Source organism: Lindgomyces ingoldianus (assembly GCF_010093535.1).
Source record: "Lindgomyces ingoldianus strain ATCC 200398 unplaced genomic scaffold BDR25scaffold_47, whole genome shotgun sequence".
In the NCBI taxonomy this organism is placed as follows: domain Eukaryota; kingdom Fungi; phylum Ascomycota; class Dothideomycetes; order Pleosporales; family Lindgomycetaceae; genus Lindgomyces; species Lindgomyces ingoldianus.
Window position 1 is genome coordinate 273,436 of NW_022985208.1, and position 23,960 is coordinate 297,395.

Consider the following 23,960-nt stretch of genomic DNA (forward strand, 5'->3'; position numbering starts at 1 on the left):
TGTGTGGAGTGACTTCGCCTAGTTGGACCCAGGAAAGCAAGCGGGAGAGTGCCGTGGGGAAGCGGAAACCAAAGAAAAGACGGCGGGACGGCTCGTGAACTAGTGTACAATACGTAAGATGGGTATCTAAGATATCGATGCGTTGAGAAGCTATCTCTAATGTCCAATGGAATTGGGAGCTACTACTAAAAGGGTCGAAGCACTGAAACCAATTCCTAACCCCAGATAGAGAGAGCAATGAAAAGCCAAAAAGCCATTTGAGGTAGAAGAGGGCGAATGGGTTGGCCTTGTAACCCCCAATTCAGGAAACTGTAGGCGTGAAGAGATCAAGTCGGCAAACTCCTCCTACCTGTGAGCATGACTAGGTAACGACTCGGTAAACTGATGACCTGATGGAGTGATCGTTGGAAGGCCGAGAAGTCCCCACCAATGCCAGCTCCCCCACATTTAACAGCACAGCATATCGCGTATTTTTGGATCTATGTAGACATGAAGGCTGAAGCCATGTCAAGTTGCATTGGACAGCGGATAGGTTCAGGATGAGAGAGGTGGCAGGCAGGAGATATCTTCCCTGAATTGGTGGGCAGACACAGTGAAGGCAAGGATAGGGTGAGATGCGTCTCTAGAATGACCAGTGAGCATGCGAAGATGATCGCCCGATGTGGGTGAGGCAGGAGTGAAGGAAGGATGCAGATGAAGTGTGATGGGAGTCATGGTGGGAGAGTGCGGAGATATGTTGTTCCGCTCCGGATATTTCTTGGCGTTCAACAGCAGAGTCGCGTCAGGCCGTCAACGCGTGCCCGCGTCGCCCGCTATTTCACCTTCCAGCGAAGGCACTCACCAACCTCCACGCCACGCCACACTATGATCTGAGAGGATTCGACTGCGTGCGACACAAGGAAACACGCGCGACTCTGGTTATCAACCCTAAACCGCCTTTCCCCATCGCGATCTAGCCCACCGCCACAATGGGCTACATCAAACAAATTACCATTCAGGGATTCAAGAGGTTCGAACCTCCCTACTCTTCGCATAGGTGAATCTGACGCGACACTCGACAGCTATAAGGAACAGACACAGATCGAGCCCTTCTCGCCGAAGAGTAATGTCATCGTCGGTCGCAATGGCTCCGGCAAGAGTAACTTCTTTGCCGCGGTTCGGTTCGTGCTGGGAGACGATTACCACCATATGAGTCGCGAGGAACGACAGGCGCTGCTCCATGTACGTGGTGGCGGGTGACAGCGAGTGTTCCAAGATATTGACCATGTGTAGGAAGGCTCCGGTTCGGCCGTGATGTCGGCCTTCGTCGAAGTGTGCTTTGACAACACCGAGGATCGATTCCACACTGGAAGGCCTGAGTTTCTTCTCCGACGCACGATTGGCCTGAAGAAGGATGAGTACTCTATTGACAGGAAGAATGCCACCAAAGCCGAAGTCCAGCAAATCCTCGAATCCGCGGGCTTCTCTCGATCCAACCCGTACTACATCGTGCCGCAAGGGCGAGTCACAGCGCTTACAAACATGAAGGATGTAGCCCGGTTGGACTTACTGAAGGAAATCTCTGGATCCAATGTCTACGAGACTCGGCGAACTGACAGTCTGAAGCTCCTTTCGGACACGGACAATAAGCGTTCCAAGATCGATGAACTGGTGAGGTCGATCGAGGAGCGTCTAGGTGAATTGGAAGAAGAGAAGGAAGAACTTGAGGCTTTCAACGCAAAGGACCGCGAGAGGAGGTGTCTGCTATATGCCATCAATCGCCGCGACGAGATCAACTACCAAAATAGAATAGACGAGATCGAGGAACGCCGGCAGAATGGAGTAGCAGATACGGACGAAAATCGGGCACTCTTTCTGCAAAATGAGAAGGACATGGCACGTATTGACACTGAGATCAACCAACTCAAAGGACAGATCGATCTCTTAAGAGATGAGCGGGCACAGCTAGAAAACGACCGGAGAGATTCTGCTCGCAGCAAAGCCAAATTCGAACTTGAGCTCAAGGAATTAACTGACGGACAGTCTGCTGTCCAGAAAACAAAGAAGAAGCACGACGATCAGCTTCGTAGGACCCAACAAGATATACAGGCTCACGAGAAAGAGCTGAATCAGCTGTTGCCCGAGTATAATGCGAAGAAGGATGAAGAAAACACGATTCGCTCACAGCTAGCTGATGCAGAAGGTCAGCGGAAGCGTCTCGAAGATAAGCAGGGTCGGACTGCGTTCTACACCAACAAGCGACAGCGAGATGACGCACTTCGTAAAGAGATCAATCAGGTCAACATGGATTCGGCAACGCGAAAAGCCGTGTTGATGGACACTAACGAAGAGATTGTGGGGCTTCAGAGTGATCTCAAGAGGCTTGAGACCGAGATCGCAGATTTGCGCTCTACTATCAATAACCAGGGCGATAACACGATGGATCTTGCCACACAAGTTCAAAAGGCCAGAGATACAAGGGATAACCTCCAGGATGAGAAAAAGAAGCTTTGGCGCGAGGAAGCGAAAGTAGACTCTCAAATCTCAAACTTGCAGCAACAACTCAATGTGGCCGAGCGAAACCTTTCACACATGATGGACCACAACACGAGCCGAGGACTTGAGACTTTACGTCGCCTCCAACGCCAGCACAATCTACAGGGCGTTTATGGCACTATTGCTGATCTTGTTGAAGTCCCCGATCATTACAAGATCGCGACCGAGACAACAGCAGGGGGAAGTCTTTTCCATGTTGTCGTTGACAACGACGCAACTGCGAGCAAAGTTGTCGATCTTCTCAATAAGGAAAAGGGTGGACGGTTGACCTTTATACCATTGAACCGTGTCAAGACCAGGCGTGTTCAGTTCCCCAAATCGAGTGACGCACTGCCCCTTATTTCAAAGCTTATCTATGACGAAATGTACGAGAGTGCATTCCAGCACATCTTCGGTAAAACCATCATCTGCCCCGATCTCACCATTGCTGCTGGCTTTGCACGGACTCATGGCGTCTCAGCCCTCACCATTGATGGAGACAAGGCCGAGAAGAAGGGCAGCTTCTTCGGAGGATGGATTGACCCTACAAAGTCCCGGCTCGACGCCGTTCAAAACGTATCCAAACTCCGAGATGAAGTTGAAGAATACCGGGCTCGCAAATCGCAGATCACGAAGGAGCTTCAGAAGCTCGATCAACAGGTCACTACCTCACTAAGCGAGCTTCGTAAGATTGAGCACCAGAGGCTACAAGTCGAGAACAGCTACGGACCGATGCGACAGGAGCTACGTGCAAAGCAAGGTGAACTGCAGAATAAGAAAGATATTCTAGAAGAGAAGGAACAGACTGCGGCTACCATTGACTCTGCCATTAATGATCTTGGCAATCAACAGAGCGACTTGGAGGCAGACCTTTCGTCCGACTTTAAGAAGGCATTATCCAAAGACGAGGAGCAGATGTTAGGATCGCTCGCTGTTAGTGTTCAGGATCTTCGTCGCCAACTCTCTAAACTCACTGCAGAGCGATCGGAATTGGAAGGCCGCAAGGCAGAGATCGAAGTCCTTCTGCGGGAGAATCTACAGCCATACCTTGACCAGCTACTTGCCCAGGAAAATAGCGCAAGTGGCAGTGTCAGCCAATCTTCGCGGTTGAAGGAAGCCGAACGCTCACTCAAAAACATTAAGCGAACACTTGCTGGCTATGATGAGAAGATCGTAGAAACAGATGATCAGATTGAACAGTGGAACGCTCAACTTGTAGAGCTGGAGACTTCAAAGAGCGAGAAATATCAGAGCAACCAAGAAATCGCCCGCTCTATTGAGAAGCACCAAAAACGCATGGATAGGAGCATGCAGGATCAAGCGCAGGCTAGAGAAGAGTTGAGCAGGGTGCAGAAGGAAATAAGGGATCTAGGCACCTTACCAGAGGAGGCATGGCAGAAGTATGCCAAGATGGACTCGGAACGGGTACGTTCTCATGCACGAATCTATACATTCTTCCCCGCAGGTTCTAACAGGTTTGTAGGCATCTCAACGACTCCGCAAAGTCAACGAAGCACTAAAGAAGTACTCCGTCCTCAACAAAAAGGCCTTCGAACAATACGAAAACTTCACAAAGCAGCGCCGCACCCTCACAGAGCGCCGCGCCGAACTCGATTCCTCCCGCAAGTCCATCGAGAATCTCATCCAGATCCTGGATCAGCGCAAAGACGAGGCCATTGAGCGCACCTTCAAGCAAGTCTCCAAAGCATTCGCCGAAGTTTTCGTCCAGCTTGTACCTGCGGGCACCGGTCGTCTCGTCATTCAACGCAAGAGCGATAAAGAAGCTCGTACCGCTCGCGGTTTAGACATCGAAAGTGACTCGGAAGATGATGTGAATGGCGTTGCTAACGGGAGCTCTCGTCGAAAACCTGGGGTGGAAAACTACTCTGGCGTTGGCATCTCCGTCTCCTTCAATTCCAAACACGACGAACAGCAGCGCATCGGGCAGCTTTCTGGTGGCCAAAAGTCGCTCTGTGCGCTTGCCCTTGTCTTCGCGATCCAACAATGTGATCCAGCACCATTCTACCTCTTCGACGAAATCGACGCGAATCTCGATGCACAGTATCGGACTGCTGTCGCTGCTATGCTAGATAAGTTGTCAGGCAAAGGAGGTGACGAGGGCAAGGGAGGTGGACAGTTTATCTGCACAACATTCAGGCCTGAGATGGTGCTTGTGGCGGAGAAGTGTTATGGTGTGTCATATAGCAACAAGACGAGTAGTATCGACGTCGTGGATCGGAAAGCAGCGCTCGAGTTCGTGGAGGGGCAGCAAAAGCAATAGAGGAGCTGAAGGAACGAGGTTGAAGACAGCTTTCCGTGTACGTGTATGAAATTTTTCTGGTCGGGCTTCTTTTGATTTTCGTTATCGGTTGCTTTCCAAGCAGGATATGGGAACTACTATGGTTGCACGGTGCTTGTGCGTGGTATACCAAGGCTTCATGGAGTTTAAGGTATGACTGTCTATCAAATGAGTACTATGTGCCGATTCATCCTGTCCATTCAATCTTCAATCTATCTTAAATGTCTAAGTCTTGTGGTCTGATCGAAGAGAAACGCTTGCACCCCCATGCTAACTCGATAGAGTAATTATCGCTAGCGTGTCTCGCATTTCAGCCCCATCTTCTATTTCAGGATTGCAAGGCCCAGTTAACGGACTTAAGGCGCAAGCTCATGAACAACCACTAACTACCTAATCTTAGATGTGGTGGGTACCGGTAAGACACCTTGCCCAGTGAAGAAGTCTACTCTAGCATGTATCAAAGAAGCGGATATCGGGCTTAACAAACTACGTCCATGATGGAATTGTGATAGGCAATCGGGCTTTAGGTGCTAAGCGTAACTGCGAAGAAAGATGAGAGGGGAAATGAATTCAAAACTAAATGCTTTTTACAGGGTATAAATTTAACAAGTACTTCCATTTCAACATTCCCAAATTCGTTTTCTTCGAAAAGGCCACAGAACATTTTACCTTCTTGCTCTCACGATGCGCACACTATCTCTATCGACAATATTCCTTGCTGCAGTAGCTGTCTTTCACCACTCAGCTTCTGCACAATCACCACCTGGTTTCACGCCCTCAACCAATGCATCCCTTCCAGCAAAATATAACGCGCTCCCCATATCTCCAGCTGGAATACATGTTCCACTCAACGGTATACACCGCATTTCTATCCAACGCTTCCCCCCCCGTCCATCTCTCGGACTAATATACCCTAGACACGACATCCCCACCAATCCTCACACCCCCCACAATGTCTTCCTTAATCATCATGATCGACCTCGACACACCATTCGGCGCCCTTAATCGCTCCTTCGCACCGTTCCTCCATTGGATAGCGACCCCTTCAAACTCTTCCATCGTGCCATACCTTCCACCCGCCCCTCCTCCGGGCTCTCCTGAGCATCGATTTGTCCTGCTTTGTTACAAGTTGCCTATAAACGAGTCCTTCTCTATGCCGACCGGGTGGGAAGATTATGGAGTCACAATGGGAGGAATGAATAGGAGTCGGTTTGATGTTGAGAGGTTTGTGGAGGCCGCGGAGTTGGGAAGGTTGAGCGCGGCGAATTGGTTTACGGTTGTCAGGGAAGCGGAGAATGGGACTGTGCCGGCGGAGTTTACAAGCGGAGAGAGCTCTGGGGCTGCTGGCTTATTTGATGTATGGCTGGTAGCGATAGTGGTGGGTTCGATAGTTATGTTGCTGGCGGAGTGAAAGAAAATAAGGTCCAGTAACTGTTGTTTAGTCTGAGCCGCAAAGTCGTATGCCAGTGATGATTGGGCTTGGTTCAAAATATCTCACAAGCCCTCACTTGCCATTACACATGCCCCACCCAGTCCTCCAACTCAAACGAGTTCAGTGGATCATTCCGCACAGGATCTGAAACTGCCAGTTCCGCAACTCTAATGTCACCGAGGTTATTGGCCTGTCGTTTATGTATCGTTTCAAGCGCGAGAGCACTAATCCCCGCCATACTCCCCTTCTTCCAATCCTCAAATATAGATATAGCTGCTTTTCGTTGCGTTGGTGAAGAACTGTGGAGAGAGACAAGGAAAAGCGGTGTGGCCATGCGCATGTACGCGCATCCAATCTTCTTTGTTCTTAAAAACCTCGCGCAATCCAGGATCCTACCATAATGGTCCGTGAAGTCGATGTAACTAGAAGCAAGACGTGGTGCGAGGATTGTGAAGAGGATGCGCGCGGCGCAAAAGTACGCGACTGAGAGGGCAGTAAATCCATCTCGATAATACGTCTTTCCAGCTTCGGTCCAGAACAGGTTTTGGTTTTTCTCCGAAGCTTGAGATTGGTATTCGTGCCAGAGAGCTTCTATCTCTGTTTTGACGGAGGAGTAGACGGAAAGGTCAATGAGCTGTTGCTGAGACCCTGGGGACGTCTTATTTACGTATATTTCGGCGAGGACTGCGATATGCGACATTAGGCGCTGGAACATCGGGAAGCGGTGATATGACAATGTTTCAGTCAATATTTTCTTGACGGATATTGCTTGGGATTTGTGCGTTGTCAAATAGATGAAAGCCATTTGAGTGCGAACATGGAAGAATAGCTGACAAAGAACACCGTGGAGACACTGCCCTGGTCCTGTTACTTCGATCATTTTGGCGGCTCCGTGGATGTGCTCTCGATACCCGTCGGCCGTTGTGGCTTGCATGGCTTCGAATATGGAGAGCATGACAGATGTTGAGACCATATGCACAGTCACTTCTTTCGGTTTCGATCGAAGAAGGCGGGCGTGGGCATTGAGTGCTTGGCCATAGAGTTTACAAGCCTCCTGCACCACAGCTATATTCGCTGTGTCGACGGCGCAAAAGGCCGATGCGGTCGCGCGAAGAGCGAGGGCAAGCGCCACGTTAGTCCCATCAGTAGAGAGCAAGGGAAGTTGATGAAGCCAGGTCATTCTGTTTTGGATATCTTTTCCTTCCCCGTCGGAGGTGAAATACGAGAGAAAGTTTGCGTAGAATGCTTCGTTGATTACGGCGCCTTGAGAGATTTGTGAGATCAATCCAATCGTTAAAGCGTTCGGGAACTGAATTGACTGTCGCAAATGAACGATGTCGTTTCTTTTCTTCGTCCGATTAGCAGTAGAAGAGGTCATGTCGATGATGAGAGGCCCTTGGATAGGTCCGGGACATTTCCGGTTCGTACGGATGCACATTAGGCACTCTGGGAGGGTTGCATCGCACTTGATGCGCTTCTGCCGGCAAGTTGCGCAGGCTTTAGTTCGAGGAGGCATATTCAGATAGGGGAAGAAAATTGTAGAAATAAGTTAGAGTTTAATTCATTGAGATAGATGAGGACCGCAATGACGCAGTTAGAGAGGCATGCTAAGCCACAATCGGGGCATTAGTCAGTGGGCTGCTGCATGATTTATTAAATGCAGGTCATAAGGAGGCGGATATCGGTGGAACCTACCCCCTCCAAGACTTCCTGAAGGATGCAACGAATCAATATTCTCCCACCACCACCCGGGATAGCCTCAGAGTCGGAGGCTTAAGTCCGAATTTCTTGACGCGGCAGAGAGCTTAAGAGATAGCACGAGGCCTCTGCTCTGGCACGTGACCGGGATTAGTTTCTTCGGAAGGCTTCCCGATGGACCCTATACAGTAGTGCAGTAGGTGTCACAAGCAGTTATTGTAACATGCAGTTAGGCTTACATGCTTTAAGTGGTAGGTAAGAATGTCACAAAACATAAAGATTGCAAATATAAGCGTGTCTAGAAGCAATGCACTGTAAGCGGCGAGCGTAGACCTATGCAGTGCGACGCCAAGTAACTATTCTACATACGTAAGGTAGACTAAATCGTACATTAACTCACACTTGCTAAGGTTCGCCGAGGCTCCGCTAGGCTGCTAGCTGCACGCCACATTGAATCATGAAGCTTAGCAGGCGACCTCTGGTTGGCTATATTAGGATGGGATCTAGTAGACCTTGGGGGCTCTACTGACCCTTAGCCTATAACATGCACCTTAGTAAGAGGAGAGGAGTGGGTAGAGAAGGGAGATAGTAACTTAAAAGAAGGTAACTAACAGCTTGAGTTTAAAAGATGCTAAGGCAACACAAGGCTAAGATTAGAGAGAAGGCTGCTGCAGCTGCTGCAGCTGCAGGAAGTCTAGCTACAACTTATGTACCCCCTAGAAAGGGACTATAGATACTAGCTAATCTAGTAGCTGTTTTACAAGCAGTTAATTCATGCCTTGTTAAACTATCAAACCATAAGGTAGGGAAAAGTCGGCAGAGATGGCTCATTTGCAAGCACGACTATTGCATGAACGCCCTCGTTCACCTTCTTTCCAGATGTCTAAGATTGTTAGATATTAGACACACCATCCTCCTTTCGGCGGTACCTCGTCATTAAGTCCCAGAAATAAGCGCTCTCCAGTGTCCCATAGCGTTCTGGGTCTAGAGAACTAAGACCAACCTTCACAAAATTATCGTCTCCCTCATCCTTATCATGCTCTTCATCCTCAGGATCAATGGGTAGACCGCCGTAGGGTATCATATCACTCGGACGGAGTCGCACGAGATTCACGTATCCAATATTTTTGTGGTCAGATTTGGGAGGCTGTGGAGCGCGGTTTACGACAGAATCAATCGCATCCGCATCAACATGCACGCAGTACGTATACCTCACGTACCGGGAAGGACCCGGGTGCGGTGCGTCGCGTAGTTCTTCCTTGGCTTCGTCTCCTTCGACCCAGCTCTTGAAGATTTCTCGGACCTGGTCAACGCTCGCCTGGTCGAGAGTCTTTCGATCTTCCTTCACGGTCCATTCCAGTGAGGGTAACAAATCTGTTGCTTTCAGAACCTCGAGGGCTTCCCTCATATTCCATTGATAGATCGACATGAATTTAGCCCAGGCGTCTTCAGAGCTGTAATCGCAACGGTATATCAGGAAGCCCCACTTATTGTTATTGTGTTCGTCAACGCAGGCTCGTATGTAACTATGCCAATTCGCACGTCTACGTAGCTCAGGAGATTCTCGCCCGCTTTCCCAGGGGTGACTGGCGCTGGAAGATATTGAGAATGTACGGGCTAGTGTCTTCTTCCTGCTTAACGGATTTCTCCATGCGAACGCGCGGTTGTGAGGCGATGCTACAAAGGTTCCCTTCAGAAGACCAGGTGAGCCTCGGGGGTGACAAAGCCGTACTGTGCGGGTCATGTGCATTACAATGGTGAAGATACTCCACTAAAGTGGTGGTTTAGATTGCGATGACAACGAGGGTGAGAGTTGAAGATAGGGTAGATGCGAAGGTGGGGTAGGTTGGCAATATGGCACAGTACACGTGGCTTCCAAACTCGAGCGCTCGAATTAGGCATGTGCTAGTCTAAGACAATATTCAAATGTTGAATGAGGAAGATGGCTCCTATTAGGAGATGTGAGCTGGAGGGTTCTGCAATAGGTTGCCCAATCAACCTTGAGCTTGGCGTCTCACCATAGCTCCTCCACAAGACATCACTTCTTTCATAATTCATGCCCCCTGAAAGGCTACAGTAGGGAAGCAAGATACGGATGCGTCATGAACCCTACGGGCCGTCATTGGCTACATATGTATGCTTCGAGCGCCTACTTCCTAGGCCGAACGTTCTCTTAAGTAACTAGGGGTTTCTCAAAACACGAATTATCCTGGGAGGCTTCATTCACGTATCCAGCGTATAGAGTGTCGCGCGATAATTTTTGGATGGAAAATCAGCGTTTTTTTATTCCTGCAAACTTTGGTGGCGTTACCTAGCTAGAAAACCTGCCTATCTCTAGTGTTCTACTAAGATGTTTCCTTGTCAAAGCTTGCTTAAAATTTTCATGTCCCCAATCCGGCTCTTAGGGTCTAAAAGTACGTTTTAGCGTCTCTTCTACATTGTCCAGCTTCTATCGTCCAGCCTCATCCTTTAATGCCTTAATATAATGCGACAACGAATTTGGGAGAAGTCCTCACCCCAGCGTAGCGTTGGAAGCGCACTCGATCGCAAGATTAAGACGTTCGGCGCAGGCCCATTCCAACCCTATAGCTTGCTAAGTCCGTGCTCGGTGAACATCTTCCATTTGAAGATACTCAGAGTCAACGGTGAGCTTTAGACAAGCCGGAGCGTGGGCGTAGACCTCTTGAGTGAGCAAGTACCCACAACGCTGAACACAGTCATGATGTCTTAAGCAGAGCCAGGCTCGAGTGCGGTTGCTCCATCCTGCATTTTATCATGGAATTTCTTTTTGTTCATAGGAGCGTTAAAACCCATGATCTGGCCTTTCATTCCACTGATTTGATATTCTGTAGAAATAAAGCTGTTCGGATTGTGAGTATTTCACCCGTCTGGATGATGCAAGTGATAGCTCTTGGATGTCTCAATTCGCGTCTTTCTGATTAACACCGCCCACGCCAACCGGTAATGAGTTTTTGAACAAGACACACCGAAGGATATTGCTAGCAATAGCTGACAGAGAGTGGCCATGTCCAGTAAGTGATACGGTTTGCTCTTGTTAGTCCCAGATTACAGTGTCAATGTTTTATGATAGAGGGTTCACATTCTGTCCGTGTGCAGTCTCCCACTCAGTATGAAGATCCGACGCGGGTGTGTTGGGGGCAAAACGGACGCATTTAACAGAATTCTTTAGACAGCCTCCTCTGCTTCACACTTAGAAGTAGAAAGGAATTACTTTCTGTCGGCTGTATGCTATTCTATACCGGCCCTTGTGGTTCGCCTATAGCACTCTTCTAAGCTCTACCAGCCCCGTCAGACTGAAGATCATATCTACGCCTCCGCGCTTTTCTAACGTGTTTGTTTCGTCTTCGTCATCGAAGGCTTCTTGCCGCGACAAATTAGAACCCTCTGCACCCTTTTTATAGCCGTAGATCCTGGGGGTAAGGGTGTATAGGTTCTTGTCACATTAAGAAGGGGTTACATTAAGAGGATGGAGAGTAGGGCTACAGACTTGCAGGAGTCGACTTGTCTGTAGTCCCCTTAAAATTATTAGCCTTCTTAGCTCAGGATAAAAACTTATATGAGCAGGCGAACTTGATACCTCCTAGAGGATGCTAGTCGATCTCATCTTCGTCGCCTTGGCATTTTGTGTTGACGCAGTCGAACGTTGATCCTGTGTTTATACTTTAAAACCACAAGACCTCGTAGGAGTCGCTAATTAGACTTTGCGGAAAGCTCCCACGGCCATGATGGCAGATGATACGATGTTCTAATTGTTGCTAGGTTTGGTGAAAGTTTGAATCTCAGCAAATTGAGGTGACAAGATCGCATTGGACATGCGTCGTTTGGGATGCCGGATAGAGCGAAAGTTTAGGCGGGAGTGAATCGATGATTGATTGAGTATAAGGAAGCAGATACCTACGGGAACGTAGGTAAAGCTGGGCAAACAGAACTCGCATGAGGTGAATGCTAAGCGGACAATACAAGGGTTGACAATGTATTTAGGGGAGACGGCGGAGGGCAAATGTGACGTCACAGTTACTCATGGAGTGATTATAATTATAAAATATACTAACAGATCACTGGCTGACGGTCTAATAAATTCTTATTAGAAATTAGGTACAACCAGCGCAACACACACGACTTCATCCAACTCACAACTCTGACAAATCAAATCGTTGAAATGTACATAGCAGAAGCGAAGGGTATTGCATCAGCCATTCCTCAGCCGCGCATGTGTATCCTAGTATCCTACCCCGGTGCCTTTCGCCGCATCTGTATGCATGCATGCTGGTATCCCTTTTTGTGCCCCCACCCGCTGAAAAACGATCCAAACTAAACCATTTCAAAGGAGCCGCCCGCTAAAATAGCAAAAGAAAGAAGTGAGCTGAACAAACAAATGGAAAGCGCAGAGTCGCGCGTTTGCAGATTGATGTTGGAAATGGAGAGTCCTGATATACGTGAATCACGATTGTGGGTCATCTTCAGGTCGAAAGCACCCGAGAAGGATGACCGACGTGCGAACAAAAGAGTCGATTGAAGCCTTTGAGTGGCTCGAATTGAAAGAAGACAGCGAAGAGCTCATTTTGTATCTTCTGGACGCTCTAGAATGACTGTCAGCTAAAAGGAAGACCTGCTTAATCATGAAGCCCAAAGACCCGCCTAAGTCCTTGGAACCTCTTCTTCTTCCCACTGCGAGCTAGGGCCACCTCCTTGCCCGTCTTCGGATCAATGCCTGTTTTGGCATCGGAGACAGCAGACGGGTATCGCTTGCTCAATGTGGGTCGCAGCGACGTTCGTCTAGCTGGAACACCGTCAGCGCTCTGAGGCCGTGGTTCTTCCCCAGTCTGAGGTGGTTGGGGCAAAGGCCAAGAATCGGATGTTGAGCGACCCCATTGCGGTGTGGAACGGCGTTGCAGTTTAGGAGAGCGAGAGATTGTGGAGCCTGTCTCGGTGGTTTTGTCCTCGCCGATTGGCGTGAGCGGCCTATTGCGGTGCCCTGGCGGCATGGGAATGTCTGTAGATTCGTCCATAAGGCTTTCTGGGTCAGTGTCGGTGGGTTGAGAAGTGGAAATTTTCTTCCTTCCCAGGCCAAAGAAACCTCGCTTGGACTTGGTCTTTTTGCCAACTTCAAAGGTTGGTAATTCCGGAGCATGTTTACTCTTCCGGAGAGATCCTGCAGAGAATGGGATATCTTGCCTAGCAGGATTCCCGTTGGTGGCTAGAAGTTCGTTCTCTACGACTTTTATTGCTACAGCGGCAGGAGAAGGTTCCTCATCGCTATCCTCATCTTCTAGATCCGTTGACTCGCGATCTTCTTCTCCCGGTTTCCGTGGAATGCCTCGTACAGGAGTAAGACCTGGTGGCAGCTCAAGGCCTTCTTCGTCGTCTGAGTCAACAAACCGGCTTTGGAATTGACGAGGTCTGTCGTCTCCATCTTCATCGCTGGAGTCCGCGAATCGGCTTTTGAAGCGGGAATTAGCATTCGCTACTGGCGCCTGTGCCTTCGAGGCTTTACTAAAAGTAGATTTCTTTGCTTGAATCGCCTTCGGTGCTGCTGTATGCGTTGGAAGAGGTGGTGTGTCATCTACAGACTTTCGCATGCCCCTAAAGCGACCGGCAGGCGATAGAGATCTGATGTTAAACCTTGACGACCTCAGACCGCCACCTATGGCAGGTTCAGACGGGGGAGATGAATGACGCATAGACGTTCGAAGTGTTGGAGGTGGAGACGCTGCTTGCGGAGGAGAGGTAGGTCGCATCGTGGGTGTGGCTCTCATGGTCGGAGGCGCGATCGGAGGACCTGACCTCATAGAGCTGCGCATCTTGTATCGACCTCTTTCTCCAGCTGAAGTCCTCGGACGTCGTCGCTCCCGGCGGAAACTGCTTACTGAGGCATCCGAATCACTGTCATATATGACCGGCGCGATTGGGTTAGTAGTCTTCGGCCCAGAGGCGGTCTGAGGTCGGGATTTGGGGGGGTTGGCAGCAGGTATGTGTTTCTTCTGCAGTGCTCCTTTCGGAGGCTTGGTATCCATGGGTGGCATGCTGTGACGTGAAGCTGCGAGTCCTGCTGGAACTCTGGGAGTAATGGCTGGCTCGTTATTGCGCATACTCCTTCGCATGTGTGTGCTCTCTTGCGATGAAGATGGTGCATTCGCGGTAGCTCTCATAGTTTTTTTCATATGCGTCTCTAGCGCCGTTGGTCGCTCAGGCGGTGGAGTTTTTTTTAGCGCCGACTTGCGAGTTTGAGTCGAAGGTTTTTGAGGCTGGGAGACTCGGACTGGCTGCGGTGTCTTCGAAGCTGGCTCAACTTGTGTTTTCCGGTCGGGTTTGGTCTGATTTTGCATCGGCATCGGCATTGGTTTTTGTGGATTGCGAATAGGAGTTGGAATATCCTCGGCACGTTCTAAGGCTTCGGTGGGTGGCTCTTGCTGTTTTTGCTGTTTCTCAGAGTCACATATACTACTCCAATTCTCACGAGCTACATCCCAGGTATTAGATGGAGACACGTCCTGTTCCGCTGACAACCTATCATGATACTCATTCCTAAGCGCAGATTTGGGCGGTGTGTCGACAAGGGCTGGGTCTGCATGTTTGGAGAACATGAGACCCGAGGGAGGGTCGGCAATCGGGCTTTCAACGACTGCGTCAATAGAAGCGAATCCCCTATGCTCGTTTTCCGATAGGTCCTCGTTTTCCGAAAGGTCCTCGTAGGCATCACTATAGATACTGCTGTTATCGTCCGAAGACTCCTCTTCCTGGCTTGGAGCATTCGGTAGGTATTCTGTTTCCTGATTGATATGAGCTACACCGGCTTCGTTTCGTTGTGGGGGAAGTGTTCTTTCCGTTTCCTTTTGCTCGGATTCCTCCTCTTCATTCCAGCCGCCAGGCACGAGTGGACGAGCAAATTTGGGTTCGGACTTCTCCACAAGGCTTGGACTCGCCGGCTGAATCGCAATAACGGGCACTTCCGGGGGTGAGTGGTTACTTTCAACCGGCGTAGTGAGTGTTTTAGGCTCGTGTTCAGGAATTGGCGCCTCAGATTCCATTCCTGGCTCACTTGTAGGAGCATCAGAAATGAAGTTTCTCTCTAGCACGGCGTCACTCTGATCCGAATCAGAATAGTACCCGCTGCCTTCAACAGACGTAACCTCTGGGGGGAGGGGTTCATTGCTAACGTGAGTCGTCTGGACGTCTGAAGGCTGAGGAGCCTTCTTAGCCGCGAAATCTTGCGTAACGATTCCAGCAAGGGCATGATCGCTCGATGCTTCAAGCGGCTCCCCTATCGAGCCGACAGATGTCGACAAAGACGAGGAGACAGTTTCGGTGACCTTTTCCGGGGCTTCCCCATCATCAATCCGACGGTTCTTGTCACGAATGCTTCCGAATGAAGGAAGAGCCGGACGAGGCTTCATCACATCGTCGAGGTCTTGCTCTTGATTCGCAGGACTCCATCTTGAGCTGCTGAGGCCGGTAGGCGAGGACGGAGTTTCAACCTCTGGATATGCCGACCTACCAGCAATGACCGGGTCTTCATCGAAGCTCACACGGATATTCTTCTTCTTCTTCTTCTTCAAGCCATCATCAGACATGGTATCAGACGCCTCGCTTGGCGCTCCCCTTCTGGAGCTTAGGCCGTTATTGGCAACTGGCGAACTATTCCTCCTAGACACAGACGGAGAGGATTTGAGAGCGGATTTAGCTGGCGATACAGATCGCGGAGGAGGTTGGTGTTTGAAGCCATTCGGAAACTCCACAGCTACAGCCGCAAAGTGGGCGTTACGAGGAGGGCTCAAAGAATGTGTCCTATCAATATGAATATTGTCCCGACCGCTGCCTGCAACGGAATTTGTTGATGGTGAAATCGAAGATTTCTCGATCCGGGGATAGGGGCTCTCCTGATTCGGTGCCCTTCTTGGCGAGGTAGGACTTTCCGGTGTCTCCTCTGAAGCTGGAGCGGGAATAGATTCCAGTTTGCGACTCGTGTTTGCATCTTGCATTGGTCTGATGTCTTCTTCTGCATAGTCTTCAGAACATTGCCTTGCTAGCAAGGCACTCGCCCGACTTTCAAAATCAGACAGCGGAGGGGGCAGCCGTTCTTCACTTTCTACAACGGCGGAGTGTGGAGGGCTAGGGGGTCGAGTTTCTTCTACTAGAACGGGGCTCTCATCGCGTTGTTGAGATTGTGGGGGCGGGCTAGGCGGTCGCTGTATCACTAGCCGAACAGGACTATGCTGACGCCGAGAGACTCGCCTCTGTGGAGGGCTGCTTGGTCTCTCAGGGGTTACATGCTGGTCAGGATATTGCGGATCGTCTTCATCTTGATGCAGTTCACGGAACCTCGCCATAGCTTGCTGCTTGGGGATAAACGTTCGTGTTGACGGATCGTACACGGCTAATGGGGACTTGGGGTCGATTGGTTCCGGCTGCCCACTTGATGTCCGCGACGCTTGCCGCGAGTGTGCTGAAGATACAGCTGATCCGCTAGGTTTTCCTCGCAGGCCTCCACTCGCCAGACGGGATCCTTCGACAGCCTGTGATATTTTAGTCTTGTTGTTTGACACGGGTTTGGTCGTCGCATTCAGAACCGATTGCTGAATGTGGTGCAGGTTGTGTGGAGCAATACTATCCGAGGTCGTCATTCGTGGTTTAGACCCTCTGAAGCTTTGCTCTGCGTTTACAACAGGAGCAGCAAACCAGCCACTGCCGCCCTTTGCCGAAGCGACAGGCCGGGGAGGAGAGATGGCTTGGGGAGATATAGGCCGGGAAAAGTTGATGGATGGGGGTCTGTTATCCGTGTCGATCTCGGGAACTTGCGAAAGCCTCATTGCTGTTGCAGCATGGCCTTGCCCTCGTCCTGTTGGAGGGCTTGTTCCCCTGTCCAGACTTACACCCCTCCCTCTGCCTCTGGTGATTGGTGAGCCCCCACGAAAGGGCGGTTCTAGACTTGAAGCGCGGCGGTGCACGACTCCCACTCCCGGTACATCCTTTGGCACAGTGGGCACTGGAGGAGCGTTGCGGTCTGCGTCGACTGCAGGACTGCTCCTGTTGGGAGATGGGGCACGGAAGGACCGTTCAGTCATAGAGCCAGAGCTGGAGTGTCTGCGCAAGCCTGGTGATTGTTGGCTTCCGCTTCCCGCCGAGGATGTGGACTGTCTCCGTGCCATGCGCTTCGTGATTGTCTCGCCCACTGGGGTCGGACTCGTGATATGGGTTCGCAGCGCCGCCGCCGCCGCTGCAGATGAGAGTGACGCATTTGAATCGCGGTCCTTGATGAAAGCCTTGCTCGCGGCGAGGGAAGCGGATACGCTCGGGGGAGCTCTTGAAGCCTGCATGTAGAAGGGTGGTTAGCATTGGGGACTCGTGACGCTGTGTCCAAACGGGGAATTCTGGTGCTTATTCGCAAACAAAAGAAGGCGCGTACCGGGTTCGACGTGGCCCTCTTCCGGTGGAACATGGTCAATTAGGATATTACTGTGGTCGCGCCCGCATCACCGCGTAGGGGAACAGTGCGCCGAGAGGGGCGAGAGTCTTCGGGGAGCGTCGTGGGTGATGTCATTCATCAACAGCGCGCAGGCCGTGGAAATGCCGGAAGAGGCTCCAGGGAAGGTGTGACACTGAAACAAGGAACAGAGCCCTGCTATGCGAGGACGTGATGCTGCCCACGACGGATGGGTGATGCGACAGCACCGCTCAGGGGATGAAAGGAGTCGCGCAAGAGACGGAGAGAGACAACATCGAAACAATACGAAAAGTTGGACTGCTAGCCCCGTGAGAGGATCATCGGACGGCAAGGCTTCGTCCTTGGCGTCTAACGCCCGTTCGTCATCCTTCGCTTCGTGCCGCCCCGACCGGACAGAAGCCCTCGAAATCGAGCCACCACGAGACGACCAACAGTGGCTTTTCCCCCCACAGCACACAACCGCCCTCAAAATTCTACTGCCTGCGTCGAGCTGGCCCGCAGTTGTGCTTCTTACTCAGATGACCTCCGATTCGTTGTGCAACTCTGCCTCCTGACACAGACACGAGTCGCAGCTCCTCTTGCCGGAGTCATGCTCTACATAGTGCTTTCTGTCGATGCTCCGCAGTCGCACGGCAGCAACATGTCCATTTCCATCCCACGCTGCAGACCCTGATCTCCTCCAGCGCAGCCCTGTCTCCCGCAGCCGTCGTGGCTTTCATCTATCTCAATCACGCGTCTCAATCTGGCATGCTGCAGAAACAGGCAACGCTAATGCGCCATCCTCTTGCCGGAGTTCACTAAAATTAACGAAGCATCCTGACTCGCCCCAAGAAACATACAGACCGACTGTGCCTCATAAACCCGTCTCGTGCTCCTCGAGCCCAGAGGCATTTCTGACTCCCGCAACAACTCTGCCCACTCCTATCACCCGGCCAATGACACCCGTCAGGAAATCATTTCCGTCCCGAACCAGCGGAAACCCCCCAAGCATTGGCGTTTAACTCCGGCTGGTCGGTTCCCCCGCCTGTCTATATAGACCCCTCGAGCCTCTTCTTCCAGTCCAGGTACATGTTGAAAACCATGTCCATTTCGTCGCCCTCTCCTGCCAAGGTCAGCCTTCCCCCCCTGCCATTGCCTCCGGGCATCTCGGAAAACTATGTCTATTGCAGCCCCAATGGCCTGACTGTCCATATTCTCGAGGCTGGCTACACTCCTGAACGAAACAAGCCATTGATTCTGCTGTGCCACGGATATCCGGAACTGGCCTTTTCGTGGAGAAAGGTCATGCCTGCTCTGGCAGATGCAGGCTACTACGTCGTGGCTTTCGATCAACGTGGCTACGGGAGGACCACGGGATGGGACGACTCCACTTTCGCCAAAACCGACTTGTCACAATTCACCCCGACCAACCTTGTCCGAGATGCCGTGGTATTGGTGAATGCCTTGGGGTATCAAGAAGTCCACTGTGTTATTGGGCACGACTTTGGAGCAGTGACGTCCTCCATGTGCGCTTGGATGCGGCCCGACTTGTTTAAAAGCGTGGTTATGATGTCGCATCCGTTCAAAGAGCATCCTGGACTTCCATTCAACACGGCGCATGGAGAGAGCGCTGAGACTACACCTCCAGTGGATATTCAAAGAGAACTGGCGAAGCTGCCTCAGCCAAGAAAACACTACAAGTGGTATAATTCGACTGCAGTAGCGGCTCTGCAATGGGCTGTCCCCATACAGGGTCTCCAAACATTTCTCCGAGGCTATCTACATGTAAAGAGTGCCGACTGGGAAGGGAACGAACCTCATCCCCTTGAAGGTTGGAAAGCCAGCGAACTAGCTAAAATGCCTTACTACTACATCATGCCATTACACTTGTCGATGCCTGAGACCATTGCCAAAATGATGGAGGGCGAAGACCTCAACAAGACTAAACGGTGGATGTCGGACGATGATTTGGCTATATATGTCCAGGAGTGGACACGGACTGGCTTCCAAGGTGGCCTAAACTGGTATCGGACCGCAACCGACCCAGCCAAGAGGCGCGACCTCGATCTCTTGGCAGGTAGGAAGATTGAGTGTCCGGCAGTTTTTATTTCAGGAGCCAAGGATTGGGGCAACTATCAGCAGCCTGGTGCTATTGAAAACTATCCAAAATCTTGCACTCAGTTCAAAGGTGTCAAGTTCATCGAGGGAGCGGGACACTGGCCGCAACAAGAGCAACCAGAGAAGTTAGTCAAAGAGATCTTAGGATTTCTTAAAAGTTTGTGAATGTTTACATAACCTTCTTGGATTTCTTCTCAGCCTAGTAGCTTGGGGCACATTGGGGGTTCACAACATTCTCTAGGGGCACGTGAACCCCCTTACTTTAGATCTTCCGAGGTTTATTCTAGCATTTTAATTATGACATCTATCTTTTATGCCCTTTCAAGGACTATGTTTACAAACTCTAATTATCTCCAAATTGTCCTATCCTTTCTCTCCTGGCTTAGTTACCCTGCCAGCGTTCCTTCGTTGCTGGAACTGACCAGTAGACACAACTCCACGTCAACAAACCGCGGGCTTATATTTCCCATCGCAGAACTTCATGCTTCCGAATAGGTATCAAACAAGAAGAAGTGCGGTACGTGAATTCGGTAATAGTGAAGGGGAGATTACGTCGAACGCTTTAGGTTATCAACGATGCTCTTCATGCCGGTCTAGACAGACAGATTTCGAAGAACTTCCAAAGGCGTTTTAGCCAGTGAAAGGGGAACGCTGATATGTATTGGATTCCCGTTTTTAGCTGATGTAACTGAAAAGCGGGCAGCCCGTACAAGCGAGCGACTCTGCCTATTAACCACCCAAAACTCCAATTTTCAACCTTAAATCTCTTCAGTTATCTACTTCCTACTATATCATAAAACTAAAAGATAGGCTGCTTAGTACATAATACTGTATATATTAGCGTTGCCGCTAAGCAGAAATAAAGTGTACTGAGAAATTAAAGAGTGGATGTCAAAAAACCGGTCTAAGTCCTGCGGTATTCGTCCGAAGCGGACGGAAATGGACATTGAACTGCTAGTCGAAAGCAACCAGAAGCATAGGATAAAAGGGAAGAATGTGCATAGTAGCAGTGGAAGTCTGTCTAAAAGAACATGGGTTTATAAGATCAACTCTACTTGCAGAAGAGTAGGTTCAGCCTGTCTTCCAGTATATTTCACACCCTATTTTAATGGTGGTGCAGAGTTAGGAGTTACACTTGCCTATCTTAGGAACTATTTCTTTAGTTATGCTATAACTCATAACTCTAACATATATTTTATTCCATACTAAATAACTTATAATTGAAATTTCTTAATTCATTATTGTGCTGTAAATATATTTATTGTTGAATATCGGGTTTTTAGTAGTTTTAGGCGGGGCCGCTCACATGTCAGTTACCTTGCCGCTAAACTGGTTTACCCATGGTGCAATCAGGGGTAGAGACATTGTGTCATGGGAGGGTTACGGTTGGTTTACTCACGGACTAGGTCTTAAGGACCGAACCGGAATAGATTTGTTATAGTTGCAATTGGTGAAAGACTTACCCTAGTGCTGAAGCTCACATTGTGCTCCTGGTTACTAGAACCTACCAAATGTCTCCCTTTCGCAGTGTCTGTAATCCCAATCCAACACCTCATATTCTTCACTTCATTTTGTGTGAACTTCTCTAACTTAGCTATAGCTACGGCTACCTCACTCTCGACAATGGAAGCTGACTTTAGCAAGTGGCCTTTAAAATACCAAGTCCTGCTCGCCGTCGTACAACTCAATATTTTTGCTTCATCACTCTTGGAACAATCACGAACGTCATCCCCACTGACGCCCACAATGTAGCTTCAGTCACCCTTCCCATTACCATCCTCATCGCCATTGGAACAATCACGAACGTCATCCCCACTAACGCCCACAATGTAGCTTCAGTCACCCTTCCCATTACCATCCTCATCCGCCAGGGAGACATCGTTTTCATCCTGAACAAGCTTACAACATGTGCATCTCACACCTCGCACCATTATTCATCAAGATAAGTTTGGCAAACGTCTACCAGTATGGCGGCAACCACGCCGGTTCCTCTCTCGACACTCCTAAGGTTCAGAGTCTACGCTACATTTGCAACCTAAGGGTTCTTGCAGTTAAATAAAAATGCCACCAGGGATGTTGTTAGCCTCGAAACCTGCTACATTTTCCTCCTCCTCTTCGTCCTCCTTTCCCTCACCTCGCTCCCCCAGATGCAACGAGCGTACCACATCACTTTCGAAAGGATGCAGATAGGCAGCTGTCTTGATCCTTTAGATTCTCAGCTTCCTTCACTTACTGTCGTTTCCATCTCCTACCGTCCCAGTTTCTGGTTTCTTCAGGCCAACATTCCCTTCCACATCTCACTTTGGCTCCATATTCACCGCGTTCAGGTCATAGCACTCCAACTCACAACCACGGCTCTGCGGTTAGGATTTCCATGCAAAAACACGACCCAAACCTCTTTCCTACGCTTCAGCACCTCCGCACTGTCCTCAAGGTGCCCCTTAGCGACCATGCCTGTCCTCACTGCCTCGCCGCAGAGTTCCCCGAGGGATTATAATCGCAGATACCGGCAACTGAACGCAGGGGCTGGTCGCAAACCCACTGTACAGGTCCTGGATCTGCAATCCAGCGGCCCTGAACTTCCTTGACTGTACTTGCCTCTTTTCTTCGGTCTTGATTGTTGCTGCAGGTAAGAGAATTGGCCTTGACTATCGCTTCCCATGTCCCCGTATCTCCTGCCGCTAGTGGAAATCATCTGGTGCGCGACGGATCCAATGGCTTGGGGTGTGAATATCACGTTTGCTATCAGGGTCACCAATCGTGAAGGCAAGATATGGAATGCTAAGAACAGTGGCTGGATCTGGTAAGTGTGGTGATGATTCAGGTGGGAGCATTCGGGCTGGATGCGGCATTTGCGGTTGGGATATGAGTGTGATTGAAACGGTTCTTAGGGAGTTGTAGAGAACGGGGGTGCTGGCTTACGGCGTGGTGATCGGTCTGTAGAAGCGTAGGGGAAATGAGAGGAGTTTCTGCGTGAAGAATAAGATAGGCTCCTATATGCTAGTGCTACCATGCAGCATGAACAGAAGGGGTTCGGAATATCTAAAATCTTACTAGCACTATTAAGAGGTGTCGCATACAATTATCCGCCTATATATATCCTTCTGCTGTGCTAGCTGGAAGGTTGACCTGTTGGCGACGCAACAAGAGGGTTAAAGGAATGCGGGTTTTGACTTATGAGAAGACCTATATCAAGCTCACATATTCTGTGCAACTACAGCAGAACAGATTTAGTATGCCAAAGCTCTTACTTCAGTATTGAAATCATTAGGGGAATGCTAGCTTCAGTCCTGAACTAGATCCTTGCTATTCCCCTGACCAACTGTAATTGCTAACTTTGTAACATCAATGTCAATGTGAAACTGAATGCGTGGTCAACGGCAGATATTAGCTGTTGCTTGGCTATATTAAGGACTGAAATGGAACAAATTCGAATAGTAACCCTCTTTCTAGAGTTCAAAAGAGCGCCAGAAGAAACCGATTTCTGTCTATAATCAGAGTCTACATACATTCTGATGTACCGTAGTTGCTAGCACGGGGCAGAATTGTGGCCGTCTGTGTTACTATACAACTTTCTGCAAAACCATCATTAGCTGCCTACAGTGTTTGTGCATACTGCGGTACGTGAATAGCATGAATCTGATCTATCAAATCCCTTTGCTAGCGCGAGACAGATTACTCAGGAGATTTAAGTCTGTACCCTAAATCAGAGGCTGCGAACGAAGTGGTAAACGAGATAGCAAACTCAGCTTCGCTATATTTCTATAGGAAAGGTGTAATTCGCCAGCTTGTGTCAGACTTGGAAGTTCAGTATGTTATCAATTGGTTTCCAATTCATTTGATGTTCAGCCATGGTGTGTGGCCTTGCTTGGATAATTCGGGAATGGGTTTCTCACTTGTATGGGAAGAGAGACTAGAATTCGAAACTTTGATATTTTAAGCAGAAACCGAGTTCTGAAAAGCACGTTGGAGCAGATGAAGCTGAACCTTGGAAGTCAATCCGAGATCATGTGATTGTGTCTCCTGGAGTGTTTCGCATGCGCAGCCCACCTATGAAAGCCTCGCTGCATGTCACCCATGCCCAAGGAACGCTCTTACCTGTTCCATAAAAATGGAGATGGTGTTTCAGGATTTCAGATGTCGACGTTTCTGAGAGAGAATCCAGGATGCAAGATTGTAAACATTAGAGAGAATGAAGATTCGGGTTGCCGAGGGGGACTAATACATAAGTAAGACGGACGAACCTTTGGCTACAGATACGCTATAGGTAATTATAGGATACGGGGAGCGGTATGAGAGCGAGTTTCGCAAAATGGTTGCGCATAAGCGAGAAAGCGAGGAACAGAGCTGGTGCTTCTTGAGCCGCATCGAGAAGAATTCCCTTGGCACCATTGAAGCGAGGGAAGGTCGACAGTTGCCAGCAGTGCTAAGTTGCGAAAGAAGAAAGACACCGTGAC

The 23,960-nt window shown here is 49.8% G+C and overlaps 8 protein-coding genes across 8 annotated transcripts; 4 read left to right on the forward strand and 4 right to left on the reverse strand.

The window, feature by feature from the left end:
• Positions 1–5,426: 5,426 nt before the first annotated feature.
• Positions 5,427–6,224, forward strand: BDR25DRAFT_346787 (PEBP-like protein; the record flags this gene model as incomplete). The annotated part of the gene is made up of 2 exons (XM_033694187.1): positions 5,427–5,666; positions 5,731–6,224. Exons 1-2 carry the CDS (start codon positions 5,498–5,500, stop codon positions 6,222–6,224), a joined length of 663 nt encoding a protein of 220 aa, XP_033541143.1. The 5' UTR covers positions 5,427–5,497.
• Positions 6,225–6,327: 103 nt separating this feature from the next.
• On the reverse strand, positions 6,328–7,623 carry BDR25DRAFT_243020 (uncharacterized protein; the record flags this gene model as incomplete). Its single annotated transcript, XM_033685800.1, has 1 exon — positions 6,328–7,623. One exon carries the CDS (start codon positions 7,621–7,623, stop codon positions 6,328–6,330), a length of 1,296 nt encoding a protein of 431 aa, XP_033541144.1.
• A 1,110-nt stretch (positions 7,624–8,733) lies between these two features.
• Positions 8,734–10,001, reverse strand: BDR25DRAFT_361805 (uncharacterized protein; the record flags this gene model as incomplete). The annotated part of the gene is made up of 4 exons (XM_033696486.1): positions 8,734–8,786; positions 8,853–9,714; positions 9,743–9,823; positions 9,861–10,001. 4 exons carry the CDS (start codon positions 9,999–10,001, stop codon positions 8,734–8,736), a joined length of 1,137 nt encoding a protein of 378 aa, XP_033541145.1.
• A 2,427-nt stretch (positions 10,002–12,428) lies between these two features.
• Positions 12,429–17,492, reverse strand: BDR25DRAFT_98111 (uncharacterized protein). Its single transcript, XM_033699332.1, has 2 exons — positions 17,368–17,492; positions 12,429–17,272 (listed from the first exon to the last, which is right to left on the reverse strand). Exons 1-2 carry the CDS (start codon positions 17,398–17,400, stop codon positions 12,578–12,580), a joined length of 4,728 nt encoding a protein of 1,575 aa, XP_033541146.1. The 5' UTR covers positions 17,401–17,492; the 3' UTR covers positions 12,429–12,577.
• Positions 17,493–17,860: 368 nt separating this feature from the next.
• Positions 17,861–18,532, forward strand: BDR25DRAFT_98121 (uncharacterized protein). Its single transcript, XM_033699333.1, has one exon. It carries the CDS (start codon positions 18,021–18,023, stop codon positions 18,405–18,407), a length of 387 nt encoding a protein of 128 aa, XP_033541147.1. The 5' UTR covers positions 17,861–18,020; the 3' UTR covers positions 18,408–18,532.
• BDR25DRAFT_319359 (alpha/beta-hydrolase) lies at positions 18,487–19,668 on the forward strand (the record flags this gene model as incomplete). Its single annotated transcript, XM_033691819.1, has 1 exon — positions 18,487–19,668. One exon carries the CDS (start codon positions 18,487–18,489, stop codon positions 19,666–19,668), a length of 1,182 nt encoding a protein of 393 aa, XP_033541148.1.
• Positions 19,669–20,391: 723 nt separating this feature from the next.
• On the forward strand, positions 20,392–22,454 carry BDR25DRAFT_361809 (uncharacterized protein; the record flags this gene model as incomplete). Its single annotated transcript, XM_033696487.1, has 10 exons — positions 20,392–20,518; positions 20,817–20,888; positions 20,945–21,078; positions 21,144–21,411; positions 21,451–21,511; positions 21,587–22,032; positions 22,073–22,165; positions 22,189–22,306; positions 22,335–22,372; positions 22,405–22,454. 10 exons carry the CDS (start codon positions 20,392–20,394, stop codon positions 22,452–22,454), a joined length of 1,407 nt encoding a protein of 468 aa, XP_033541149.1.
• A 161-nt stretch (positions 22,455–22,615) lies between these two features.
• On the reverse strand, positions 22,616–23,356 carry BDR25DRAFT_361810 (uncharacterized protein; the record flags this gene model as incomplete). The annotated part of the gene is made up of 7 exons (XM_033696488.1): positions 22,616–22,709; positions 22,755–22,785; positions 22,823–22,865; positions 22,919–23,032; positions 23,088–23,142; positions 23,204–23,265; positions 23,303–23,356. 7 exons carry the CDS (start codon positions 23,354–23,356, stop codon positions 22,616–22,618), a joined length of 453 nt encoding a protein of 150 aa, XP_033541150.1.
• Between the last annotated feature and the right edge of the window lie 604 nt (positions 23,357–23,960).